The sequence below is a fragment of the Cinclus cinclus genome, chromosome 1 (assembly GCF_963662255.1).
Source record: "Cinclus cinclus chromosome 1, bCinCin1.1, whole genome shotgun sequence".
NCBI classification, from domain to species: Eukaryota; Metazoa; Chordata; class Aves; order Passeriformes; family Cinclidae; genus Cinclus; species Cinclus cinclus.
The window spans coordinates 67,957,081-67,970,563 of record NC_085046.1 but is presented as its reverse complement, the minus strand read 5'-3'; the positions used below and the strand labels follow the sequence as shown (position 1 = coordinate 67,970,563).

Below are 13,483 nucleotides of genomic sequence, written 5' to 3'. Positions count from 1 at the left end.
ATGGGTGCTCCTCCCAGTGCCACACACTTCCTCCTCACCTTTATTCTCCTACCCCCTACCAAATCAGGGAGAACACACCTCCCCCTTTGTTTTTTTTTGCTAGCACGTACGCTGAAATATCTTAAACATGGATATGAAGGTTTCTTAATGTAAAGAAATAATCCCAAAACGAGCTTTCCTGTCAAATATTTTAGCTAGCGATCTGTAAAGCTAACTTTCAAATTCCAAATTTTCTCCTGGAAAACAGGACTACCTACAGTCAATTCTCGAGAAAAACCCTCAAAAATTTAAATTCTCCTAAAAGCTGTGACATTTTGTGAAGTTTTTCAGAAGGCACCATATGACAGCAGAAGAAACAAAAATCCGTTCCTTTCATTGGCTAAAAATAACAAAAACATGAACAGACTCTTAGTACTTAATCTGTTACATTACTATTTGTACAAAAATACTTTATTATTTTTCTGTCAGTAACAAGGGACTATTAGAGAACTTCTTCTGTGGACACAGCTTTATGGAGGGCAATCATCATGAGCTCCTACAGCCATCTGAAGCCAGTAGTCCAGATTCCTAAAAATGACGAAGTTGTACAAGTTCTCTCCTCCTTTGTGGAAACCATGTTCACTTTCTCTCCAGGAAACAGGGCTGTCTGCAAAGCCATGCACAGTTAAGGTCAGCCAATATGCCAGTTTTGGTTCACCAAAATAGCAACTACAAGCAAGAAGACAAGATAATCAGTGATTATAATGGAATAGGCAGCACATTCAAGACTACAGTATGAACTAAAACAATCAAAGACACACTTCAGTGAAAAATTTTTAACAGTTAAAAAGTTTAGTCCATAATAAATAAACTCAAAAGAAAATATTCAGAATACATTAGGGAACAAAGTAAGATTGACTATCTATTATTTCTACCGTAGTTTTATACATAGCAAACCTGCAAGTTTTAGCATTAAACTAGAAAAAGTTCTAAGTTGTAAAGTAGAGTAGTAGCAGTTCTGACTTTGCTACAGCATGCACTGTCCTTCAGAAAATTGAACATTTAATGAGAACAATTGCTATCAGGGAAGAAAAAAGACATTGGAGGAAGTAATACAGTCTAAGGCTATGCTTGATACAAATACTTTTACCACCAGAGAGGAAATAGATTATGAATTATCAAAGCCAGGTATTATCCACTCCGCATTTTAAAAATGTAGGAGTACCATACGGCCAGTTTCTTAGAAATTCAGATAAAAAACAGTAATGACTAGAATACAGGGCAAGCTTTTTCAAATTCAAGGCATCCAAAATTGTTTATTACTTTTTTTTTATACTGATCTTAAGTTTCCACTCATTTCCTAATTAAAACAAAAGTCTACATTTATATATTTTGCTATTTATTTTCAACTGGAAAGTATTTAAAAGTGATTTCAAATAAGAAGTGTTTGAGTACAAGTGTTATAGTAATGTGCTCCTGTCACCCTTACCACAGCTGCTCCAATAACTGAATAATCTTCTCAGGAATGATAAAGCCTGTGATTGTGCACAAAAAAGCTTTTTCCACCACTGTGTTGGGTTCAGGGCAGCAATAGGTTGATAAGAAGCTGGAGGATTTGTTGTCTCTGGAAGAAAGAATAAAGCAACTGAAATAAATACGCTTTAAATATTCTATAGGATGCCTTAGTAATCAGAATTTGTACCAAAAAAGTAGGATCTATGTATATCATCTAAATTAATGCCAAAGTAACTAATGATCAAGTGAACAATACAAAACGTCTCATGGTGCCGTGAGTTAATTCCGTAATCACCCAAACACCACACAGCTGCTCCCTCACTCATTCCCACATGGAACTGAAAGGGTAATGGGAAAAAAATGCATGGGTTAAGATAAAGACAATTTAACAAGCAGAGGAAAAGTTCCACAGGAAAGCAAAGCACACAAAGGAATTAATTTACTACTTCCCACGGGCAGGCAGATGTGCAGACATCTCCAGGAAGGCAGGGCTTCTAACTGACTTGGGAAGGCAAACACTGGAACTCAGAACATTTCCCATCTATCCTCACCCCAGCTTTTGCTGCTGGGCATGTCACCATATCCCATGGTGTGGGATATCTCTGCTCAGAGGGGTCTGCTGGCCTGGCTGGGTTCTCTCCCAGCCTCCTGCCCAACTCCAGCCTCCTCACTGGCAGGGCCATAGGAGACAGAAAAAGGCCTTCAGACTGTGCAAGCCCTGCCCATCAATAGCTAGAACATCTCCTGTTACCAACACTCCTGGTCACTCTTGATCCAAAGCACAGCACCATACCAGTTACTACAAAGAAAATTAACTCTATCCCAGAACAATCCAGTACATATGGGTAACCCCTAAAAACACAGATAAAATCATTCAAGACTCACAACAAACATTTAAGTGCATAAAAGACTACCACTTACAAAATAGTGTCTGTTTTAATTATTCATCAACTAGTTCTTATAATAAACTGTGGCTTTCCTTACTTAAAACATTTTTAAAGATCAAACAAATTCAAGTACTTACAAGCTAACTCGGTTCAAGACAGCACCCAGCCATTCAAAGAGCTCCTCCGTACTGCAGGACTCCTCTGGTTTTCCTTGTAGATCATTACTTTGTAACACTGGACATTGCAAGTCCCTTAAGGTGCTGAATGTTACTTTTGGCTTCAGGGCCTGTATTTGGTTTTTTGAAAAGTATGACATCAATGTTGATGATCCCTCTGCACCTTAACAACACAGTACCACAAACAGCTGTTATGAAACTACTGAACAAAAGAAGCAGTGAATACATGAAACAGTTGTACATAAACAAAAAATGCATGTGAAACTGCTTGTGTGCTTTTAATCCATGGCAAAACCTTAGAATCTTAAGCTTCCTTATTTTCTTGGAAATAAAAACTAGTGCAAGATTCAGCAACTTAGTACAGCTCAGCAAATTTGCTATCTAACTGCAACGTGTAGATTTGCCCATAGAAAATTCAAGCAGAATTAACTGTGCAAGTAATAACATGAGCTCATTAAAAAGAGGAACTCAGTGTTCCTGAAAAGGAACAGATAAAATGGAGCAGGAACATCACCTCAGAACAGCATTTTCCCTGAATAATAGAAAAGTGAGCATGTGATTATAGGTTTAAGAACAGATAGATCAGTGATGTCAAGAGAAATTCCAGAATAATCTGGAGCATAAGGACTGATGAGAGAGGAGAGTGTAAAGAAATCAAAATACATCACAAATGTCACTTTACTAGAAGAATAAACTCATCCCTCCTCCCTTCTCCCTGATAACTCTTCAAATGCAGTATGGCTATAAGAGTTGAATGTACTTCAGTGGACTTTTGAGAAAGTACTAACAGGAGATCCAAAACAGCAGGTACCTAGACTGAAAAACTAACCTAAGCAGGCATATTTTAAATTCAGAGATATTTCCAACTTGCTTTTGAAGCAGGAAGGTAATTGATATGGAATAAATTCTTCTAAATTTCAAATTCCAGATAATGTGTGATATTGTCAAAAAAGGAACCATGGGTGTCTAGGAGACCAAGAAATAATGCCTTACTCATGAAAAGTCTGAAGAGCAACATCTAAATACCACAGAAAAGGCATGTGTAAACAGCAGAAATTCAACAATAGGGTAGAGTTCACTATGGAATATTGTATCTAAAATTTTCTATCAGAAAATATGGACTGCCTCAAGTCTATCAGCCATATTTATGTCATCAAGGACAATCATTTGGGGGAATGAGAAGGAGGGTTAAGCTCATTTTCTTCAGTCATTCTTTAAAAAAAATGTTGTTCCAAAGGCCACAAAGAGAGGCAATCACTGAATTCTTCTTAATTTAGTATTTTTATATAAATATATTTAAGTCTGAAGAGTGCCAGAAGAGATGATCTTCCTTACATTCTCTTGGCATTCATTAGCCTAATAGGTTCAAATCATGTATAACATTGCCCTAGAGTTCCTATTAAAATATAGAAAATCATACATTTTACATGCCTGCTGCATGTGGGAACCTCAGCTATAGCCCTAAATGCAGGAAATCTCAAAGACTACAGTCAAAACCCTAACAGAACCTCTAGCTAATTCCTCTAGCTAAGCACAGCTTTCTATATTAACAGCAACCAGGCACATTATCAAAGCTTTTCAGAGGTCACTGAATTTCATCCAATAAACACATAAAATTGTGATAGAAATTACAGCAACAGAAAACAGGATTGTATTGCCTCTGTCATTAAAGACATGAGAAGCTCCACATTGCCCTTCCCTGTTCTTGGTGCCAAAACCACAATGTGGGAAAACTGGGTATGAAAACCAAAAATCCTGCAGTGCTGGCCACAGCAAGAAACACCAGTTTTCAGCAGGAAGGCTGAAAGCAGAATGTTCACAGAGGACACAGATTCTCTTGACAAAACACAGCCCACTTTTTCCCTTCCAGTAGAATCTACTCAATGTCTCATATCTATTAATAAAATCCTATAAAAGTTTTATTTTTGTCAGTACGAAGGAACTAATAGTCTTTTTGTGTGTTATGAGCACAAGATTCTTGCACAGAAAGACATCCACATTTAACTCCATATTCAGGAAATGATTGACCTGACCTGTTTTTGGGATGTAACAAAGTGAGGGGAAAAAAAAATGCTATTCTTCCTGAATGCTGTTAACGTGGGCAGCAGCAAACATAAGAAAAATAGTGGCCCTAGAGGCGTTTTGCTCTCTCTCCAGGGTCAATAAATCCAAGCAAGCTGAGCGTGAAGATCTGCCACCTCAGTTGGATTTATGTCACCATTTATGGTAGCAACAGCCTTCACTGTGACTCTTTCCTGAAGACTACAAGGATGGGAATTGCAAGCCTTTAAACAATTTCTGTATGACAAACAATTGTCATACAGATCCTTCTCATATGATTAGTACTTAGAAAGGGGGAGAGGAAACATGAAGGAATAAAGTGAAACATGGGACACTCCTAAAGGAGCTTGTGAGCAGCTTCCATTTCTCAGATCTGTTAACTCCTTCTCAGACCTGGCCTTGAAGAGCCAGGAAAAATAACAATGTAAAGAGCAGATGGGAAAGCATTCTCAGGGACCTTTCTCCCTAGTGTGGAGACTCAAAGCAAAAACAACACCAAAAGCTATACATCTGTGATTAAAAAAACCCCATGTTTTTCAGTACAGACACTTGCAGTTTTAATCAGTTCTATGCAAATGTTACATATCCCTACATACAGCCTGTTCTGAGGTAATATAAACTAGGGACTTTGAAAAATTTCCCTCAGAGAAGGAAAAATACTCGAGTCCAAAAATTTAGTGTAATTAGAAATCAGCAGATAAATACTAGAAGATTATTGGAGACAGTATAGTTTCTTATAGCAACCTTTTACTTGGCTCCAACCTCAAACAAGTGCCTGAGAATAAAGTGATCAAACAGCACTCTGTGCATGCAGGCACATGGCACACGATGTAAACAGGGAATCTGCACACGTCCTGTCACTTCTGAGGAAATCAAAGCTCCCCATCCTAAGTATGTAACCACATACACAACTTCCATGTATTAATAAAAGCAAACAAACCAAAGAAAGGGTATTGATAATGGTTATGTATGTCATGATTTACAAAGAAGAGGCAACACCATCAAATAGGCAAAGTTTTGCCAGAAAGCCTGGGCAACATAGAGAAAGGAAATGAAGCAACTAATACATCTCCTATGAATCACTGTTGTGTCCCTGAACTGAGATGTTCTGTGCACAGGAAGCAACACCTTCCCCACCCCAAACAAATAAACAAAACAAACAAAAAATCCCACCCATATACATTTTCATCTTAATTTTTCCCTCCACTGAAAATGCATTTGGACAATTACTAGAGAAAAACAGTAAACTAAAAATATTTGGACTTCATGTCAGTTGCATTTTAGTTTTACATTTAGCTCTTATTACCTGTATTATACCAAGCCAGTAGGAAGTCAAATTCTAAAGGTTTCTTTTCTTTCAAGGCCCAAAGCACTCTGTTATGTTTCTTGCTCTCAGGGTGAAAGCCAGCATCAGTCAAGTCAATAGTGATAACTGCAGAAAACGCACAACAGCCATTGGTACTCAGTTGAAATAAATTTTATTATTAAATTAGATGAGCACAAAGAAATGAAAGAACATTAAAATTCCTCTTTACATCTACAGAATCCTTTCAAAGTATTTGATTAGGCTAATATGACTCCCCATTATGTAAATAAATATTCTCTTCCTGTTGTCCTTATTTTGATATTATCTGGAACGGCTTCCTGGTGACTAGAGGGACAGATTCCTCTTGAAATGGCACTGACAGAAGTCCCTGAACAGTGTCTTAAAAATATCTTGGTAATTAGGTGAGCTATTAACAGTTAAAAAAAAAAAACAACAAAACCCCAAACTAGAATTTCTAACAACAAAAGCAATGCATACAGCAATGACACTTTTTCCAATAGGTTGTTTTTTTCCTAGGTGAACTGTCCCATGGGTAAGTTGTATTTATTTTTCAAATGGAAATTTCATTATATATTTTGATGATCAGAATGATAAAATGATGTCCCATTATGCCAGAATACTTACTAGGTATAATAAGTTTTCCCTCCTAAAGGTTTTATATAACTATACCTATCAACTGCTGCAAGTTCCAATACATTTGAGATGAGACAGTGTTCATGTTTGGATTTTTTATTTCCTAAAAAGACAAATTAATAAAATTCACACTGAAGATGTCTCCTCTGCAGCCGTTAAAAAAAATAATGCTTTCCAAGTACTTGATACATGGAGATTACCATTTTAAATGTGTGAAACATAGTACAATTCTCCCTTTCAAGCAAGCAGCCTTGGGTGAGGCTCTTCACTGATTTTGTATAGTGCACACACTTTAAACACCTCCTTGACCAGTTTAAAATCTTCTGACTTAAATCAGAATGTATAGATACTATGCAGAGTATGCAAAAATTCTTCAGTGCAAACAACACAGAGAGAACCCCTGAAATTAAAAATTTTATAGAGTACTGAAAACATGATGTATTTGTGTTCTTAAAGCTGCTTAACTACTTGAAGAAAAACTGCTTCCTCTCTTCAGGCATTCCTTGTATTTGCATCTGGGAAAATATAACCTAGACAGTAACCGTGGAGACCCTAAAAGGCATTCCCTAGTTAGGGAGACACAAGTGGCTTCTCTCATAGCAAACCCTGTTCTGTAATGCAAATGTCCCCCTGTTCTGTTCCCTGGGTCAGTCCCATCCCTGGTCCCTGTCTCTCAGTCTTCTGGTCACTCCCATCCTGTGTCCCTGTTGGGTCCCATGCCCTAACCCCAACTTTGTGCCACCCCCACGTCCCGTGGTCATTGGTCTCTGATGTGTCCCCCTGCCCCAAAGAGCGATGTACTTGAACCTGGACCCTCACCAGGAGTCTGCTTTTGCCTTTGCCTCAGTCTCTGGACTATCCACGCACGTGGCTGAAATAAACATTTCTGTGGAACTTATACAAAAGCCCTTCCTGCCTCTTTACTTGCAACCATCTTAACGGCTATCCAAGTTACAACAAATAACTAATTTTAGAGAAAGGGAAATTTCAACATCCTAACAAGGGTGCTTCTTTGATAAGCCCTGTTTATATAAATCATACTTACTGTATCTCATTACTTTTTTTCCTGAATACCGAGAAGGGCGACCTTGCAGTCCAAGCTCCTCGTAAGTATCCTTATCCACTGACAGAATTAGTTTACCTATAAACAAACCAGATTTTACTAGAAATAATCGTCTACTTGGTTCCCTTTGAAGTCTTTTGTGAACCATACACCTTTTACAATGTTAGCTTCAGATCAATGGTATAACTAATGTAATGAAAACTCCTCAGTACAGGTTAAATGGATTACCAGTTTAATCCTTAAAAAAAAAAATGTTATAACTCAATTATTCTTTTTTTATCAAAGAGATCTTGTGAACCAGAGTAAGAAAAGCATAATATTATTCCTGAGTTAATCAAACTTTTTTTACTGTACTACTCAGTTCATTGTCTCCATCCTTCCTCCACTCATCCTTTAGTACTTGCTGTGTCATTAGCTGAGCACTAAATTGCACAAGGACCTGATTTAGTAAACATTCATGCTCAACATGCACTGCTCAACTAAATAAATAAAAGCAGTTCTTCTAAGTCACACTGAGTAAACTATGCTTGTTAGTGATGAGCTGAACATGCTGGAACAACTCTGCTTCTGTGCTCACAAACCAGATCTGGCTGCTGCTACTTGGTACAGAGCTTCACACAACAGCTCTCTCTCTACGACAGTCCTTGGGTTCTACTGCACAAGTAACAGCACAGCACAGAACACAAATAAAACTGAAGAGTTCAGACTGACATCACCAGGAACTGTAACTGCCTCTGCAATAATTGTGCACAGCTTGTAACACCCGTATCACACCACTTCATTGCTATCAGGTATCCATTGTGCCAGGACTGTGCTAACAAACACATAAAAGAATTCTTCTGAACAATCTGAATTCACTCATGCCCTCATGGGCGCTTGTCATATTACAGCTTCTTAGGCTAGAGGGCAGGTAGACCAGTTTGCATTTCTATTATCTCTTATATACTGTTAAACAGAAATAAAACAATGTAGTTGAAGCTCAAAATACCTTCATTTTCTCACCTGAGATGTGGGACATTTTGTGTCTTCTCGTAAAACTGTGATGCAATTGAAATAGACTTTTAACGTGTGAGATAGCTCTCAGGGAATCACAGAATCTTCACAGAATCAGAAAACTGTTTGGGTTGGAAGGGACAGTAAAGGTCACCCAGTTCCATCCCCTGCCATGAACACCTTCCACTAGACCAGCATCTTAGTCACAGACTTCCATCCAGCCTGACCTTGAACACTTCCAGAGATGGGGCACCACAACTTCTCTGGGCAACCCCTTCCAGGGCCTCACCATCCTTTCAGTGAAGAATTTTTTCCTAATATCTAATCTAACCCTACCCTCCTTCGGTTTGAATCCATTTCCCCCTGCCCTATTATTACATGACCTAGTAAAAATTTCCTCTGTTGTTCTATCAGGCTTCCTTTAGGTACAGGCAGGTGCTCTAATTCTCCCCAGAGCCTTCTCTTCTCCAGGCTAAACAACCCCAGCTCTCTCAGCCTGTCTTCACAGGAGAGGTGATCCAGCCCTGTGAGCACCTTTGTGACCTCCTCTGGACTTGCTCCAGCAGGTCCATGCCTTTCCTGTGCTGGGGACCCAGAGTAGAATGAAGTAGCCAAGGTAGGGTCTCATCAGAATAAACACTTAATATTTTAAAAGCATTCGTAAGCAGTGCTGATAACTTTCTTTTTGGTACAAATTCTGTCTTAAAGGCCAGAAGGAAACAAGAAGTTGGAATGCAATGTTTTGACAAAAATAACCCCCTGTAGCAATTGTAATTATGGCTGAAGCATTAACAATCTGATTATACATAAGTGAAGCTGTTTTTTATTGCTTTATAATTTTCTTTAGAGGAAATAAATAATTTAACAGCACGAATGAAGAAAAGCTAGAATTATTTTTTTCCAATTTACACATATTTCTAACAAAGCTGGCAAGTATACAGGAAGCATTATATTCCAGTTGACATAATTCCAAATTAAAAAAAAAAAACAACAAAACAAACAAAACAGAAACAACCCCGACCAAAACTGACACGTATTACTGAAACTAAAAGAAATCCCCCATACCATTTGGTAGCAGAGCTGCAGTATTATCTTGATCAATTTTTGTCTTATAGGTAAGTGCATAGCATGAACCTTTAAGAGTAAAGAAGAAAAACATGAGATTACACAGTCTGTAAAGACAGACATGACAAGATAAACAATTCACTTCAAGACAACCAAACATGATAAACACCATCTGAATCGTTCTCGAGTTTTCACCAACACACTTTCTTCCACCTTCTCAAGCAAAATGACATTGTTATTATTTTTATAAACCCTGTTCTGGCTATATTTTAAAGGACCTATAATAGGGATAATGTTAATAGTATGTTCCAGTATGAGAGCATTTTCTTTCCTTCCACCCGTGACTCTCCCTAGTCAGCAAATGGAAAACCCAGTTTCTTCCCAGACATATTTTTATTATCAGCTCACACAAAGACAAGGTGGAAGATGCTCATATTACATAAATACTTTTGTCACATTATCAGCCACTAATCAATTCCGTTTTTACAATACAAGTGTCAGATGCTGTGTACTCTGTGTACAAATGTTGTATTGCTTCCATAACACTACTAGCATAAAAAACATTAATGAGGTTAAAGGAAGAAAGAAAAGAGTCCCATATTTAGCCAGTAATGGATCTCTTACTCTCCTGTTTCATCTACATGTTCTCTGTTCTCCTCTCTTTTCTCTGTAATTTTCTTTTTCTCTCTGGCTATCAGCTGAAGGGTACAACAGCTATCATAAGCCAAAGGAGTGGGCTCTGCTAGATGAAAACAGCATGGTCTGACTATGCAATAGCAAGGTGGCTGGGCAGAGGGTCTATCTTTCTTTGCATCCTCCTTGCCCTTACTGGGTAAGGATGAGCTGTCACAGCTCTCTTAGTGAAAAATAAAAAATAAGGAAGCACATTTTTCTCTTGCCTGCTGTGAAACACAGCTCAGCACAGTTCCGTGCTGAAGTATGAAGGAACAAGAAAGGGAGAAGCAAGATTTCTACAGGAATGTGCATAAAGGTGAGATGTAGGAGAAACAGGTGTGAGGATACATGGATGTCCTCTTGATATCTAGCTTTCAGAACTGAGGTGGAATAGGGAGAAATTTATAAGGAAGAATCACAGGAGTTTTTGGACCCCGTGCATGTAAACAAATGTCACACATGACAAGGCAAAAAAAAAGCATACAAACAAATATATGCAAAATTTGCTTAGTACTTTCCTTTCCTTCCTTTGAAACACTTTTCAAAATAAATAAGACTATTAAATACTTTACTGTACTATAAAAAAGTACATTACGACTGCATTTTTTCTGCTCTGATTTTCTCCTTACCTTTCTTTACGAAAGCATCAATGAATTCATGAGCAACCAATTCATGAAGGGGTAAATTCCTCACCAGGTAGTACTCTCCAATATCTGCAATTGTGCTTTTCAGAACTTCAGGTAGCATGCCACATTCCGGGATCAGAAAAGACACCTATTAGGAACATATTTGTAATGTAAATTCTATACTAAAACCTGCTCTGAAAAAAACCCAACCAAACAAAACAACAAGAAATACAAAAGAAAACCTCTACTTTTCAAAGATGTATCAGTAATTTATATCAAAATGAAATGGAAAAAAGTAGTATCAGGCCTTTGAAATGTATCAGCTTTAACAGTCTCTATGTACACCAAATACATTATTTGGTGGTTTGTTTGTTTTTGCTATACAATAGCATTTGATGTATTGTGTAAAGATGTGATCCTACACAGCATGAGTTAACAGAAGATCTTGTTTCACATCACTATACATTTAGCTTGATGTCACACTGGGACACCTCCTTCAGGCCTTGCTGGAGTACTTGCTGAAGCAGTGTTAACACTAAGCATTTCTGTAATCTTAGTAAAAAAGCAAAGACCAAAGTAGAATCATTAATTTACCTTTTGGTTAAAACTTTTCCTGCACATCTTCCATAGACCAAGAGAACCCTGAAGTCTGGCAGACCAGGGAAAACAAGGTAAAACCATGGCAAGCAGTACATGGGCAAGTAGGAAGCCTCCCCAGCAGCATAAGGGTCTGTCCCCTTGCTCCTCCCTCCATCCCTTAAAAAGCCTCTTTCCCAAAGCTCTTGGATAAAGGTAGGTCCCTCCGCACACATGTTCAAAAGAAGTAAGGACTGACAAACGAGCTGCCTACCACACCAGTAGAAAGCTTTCTGATTAGCTGCTAAAAAGCATCTCAGAAGTCACAAACAGTTAACAATTAGCCTGAAGAGTTACAGGGAATGGGAAAAGGATTACCAATCAGGGTCTGATTACTGCAAAACGTGGAATACCTAAAAGTTTTCTTAAGGAAGGATGTTCTTTGATGTTTGGTATTTGTACACTTTCAGGCCTAATCAACAAGAAGGGAGATTTAATCCATGAAACAAGAGCACAGCTAACAAGCCCTAAGTGATGTCCAGGTCTCTGTTAAAGTTCAGGGCTGAACAAGCTTCAGTGATGTCAGACCTAGGGTGAAGTCAACAAAAGCTCAGGGAGAAGGATGTACCACTGACAGTGGGCAGAAAGAATGCAGAATTTATGGGCCACAAGGACATATGGCAAACTCCCAAGATAAGGATGAAACTTAATAAACCCAGCAACTGTGCTGAGTCAGCTCCGAGGGGATAAAAGGAAATTCCGACAGGTGGAGATCACTGCCACCGACTCACAGACCAGCGACCCCAGGAACCCCTGAGTCCTAAGCAGGGAAGGAATGAGCATGCGGGTTAATTAGCACGGCAGACACATTAACCAAGAGAAGACAGAACTCTAATTAATAATAAGAGAACCGCGTAACTTGTAGCCAACCGATACGAATTCCTTCGTTTGCGAAAATGTACAAATAGTGAAAAGCTTTGACAGGCGGTGTACTTGATTTGTGGCAATCCTCCGCCCCGCGATCTGCGCGGAATAAACAGTGTCTCCTTCCCCCAGCGGACCCCGCGCCCATGCTCAGAGCGCTCCTAAAATCGGCACCACCGCCTCTCCCGCTGCCTCACCCCTCTCCCTCCTCCTGCCCTGGACCAAGGAAACAATTCGGCTGTTTCTCTCACGCTGCGCAAGGCCACAAACACAAAGGGAAGGCTAATTTGCCTTTTTTTTTTCCCCTTCCCAAAAGTGGGGCGCTCGGGCCAGCTTTGGCAAAGACGGAGGAGCCCCCCTCAGAACACCGAGCCCGGCGAGAGCGGGGTACCGGCAACGCGCTCCTGGAGCGGCCGGCGGGCCCAGCCCCCGGGGTCTCAGGCAGCTCCGACTTTTCCCTTTCCTTTTCCTCTTCCTTTCCCTTCCCCGTCTCCCTGAGGGGATCCCGCCGAGGCCGCGGGCCCGCGCTCGCGCCACTCACGCGGCAGCTGTAGGCGTGGTCCCGCACGTGCGCCGCGTGCCGCGAGCGCGGGTGGCGCGCGTGGCCCCGCTCGCACACCAGCAGGTGCCGCGGCGCGCGCCCGAGCTGCGCCGGCAGCATCCCGGATCCCGCCCGCCTTCCTCCTCCTCCTCCTCCCTCCTCTGCCGCCGACCGGGAGCGGCCAGACGCGGCGAGGAGGGCCGGGAAGGGGCCGTGCCGTGAGGTCACGTCCGCCGGTTCCGGCGGCGCAGCCGCTTCCGCTGTGGCGGCGGCGGGGCCGCGGTGGGCGCTGTCCTGGCCTGCCCAGCCCAGCGCCGGGGACCGCTCGGGGCTCTCGGTCCTTGCGGCCTCCGAGCAGCCCCGGCACGGATCGGACACCGACACCGCAGGGCATGGGTGTGCATCCGCTGAGGGAGCGGGCCGTGCCCGGAGGGAGCACGCA

The 13,483-nt window shown here is 40.6% G+C and overlaps 1 protein-coding gene across 3 annotated transcripts; it reads right to left on the bottom strand.

Annotated features, from left to right (window-relative positions):
* Positions 1-490: 490 nt before the first annotated feature.
* On the bottom strand, positions 491-13,161 carry RPP40 (ribonuclease P/MRP subunit p40). 3 transcript variants are annotated; one of them, XM_062499235.1, is made up of 9 exons: positions 13,042-13,110; positions 11,595-11,649; positions 11,004-11,148; positions 9,700-9,768; positions 7,624-7,719; positions 5,925-6,050; positions 2,519-2,720; positions 1,469-1,603; positions 491-708 (listed from the first exon to the last, which is right to left on the bottom strand). In XM_062499235.1, the coding sequence occupies exons 2-9, from the start codon at positions 11,619-11,621 to the stop codon at positions 510-512; spliced, it is 999 nt and encodes a 332-aa protein (XP_062355219.1). In that variant the 5' UTR covers positions 11,622-11,649; positions 13,042-13,110; the 3' UTR covers positions 491-509. The 3 variants fall into 3 exon arrangements, with proteins under 3 accessions (XP_062355219.1, XP_062355210.1, XP_062355229.1); XM_062499226.1 differs by lacking the exon at positions 13,042-13,110 and having other exon boundaries at positions 11,595-11,702; XM_062499245.1 differs by lacking the exons at positions 5,925-6,050; positions 11,595-11,649 and having other exon boundaries at positions 13,042-13,161.
* Positions 13,162-13,483: the final 322 nt, after the last annotated feature.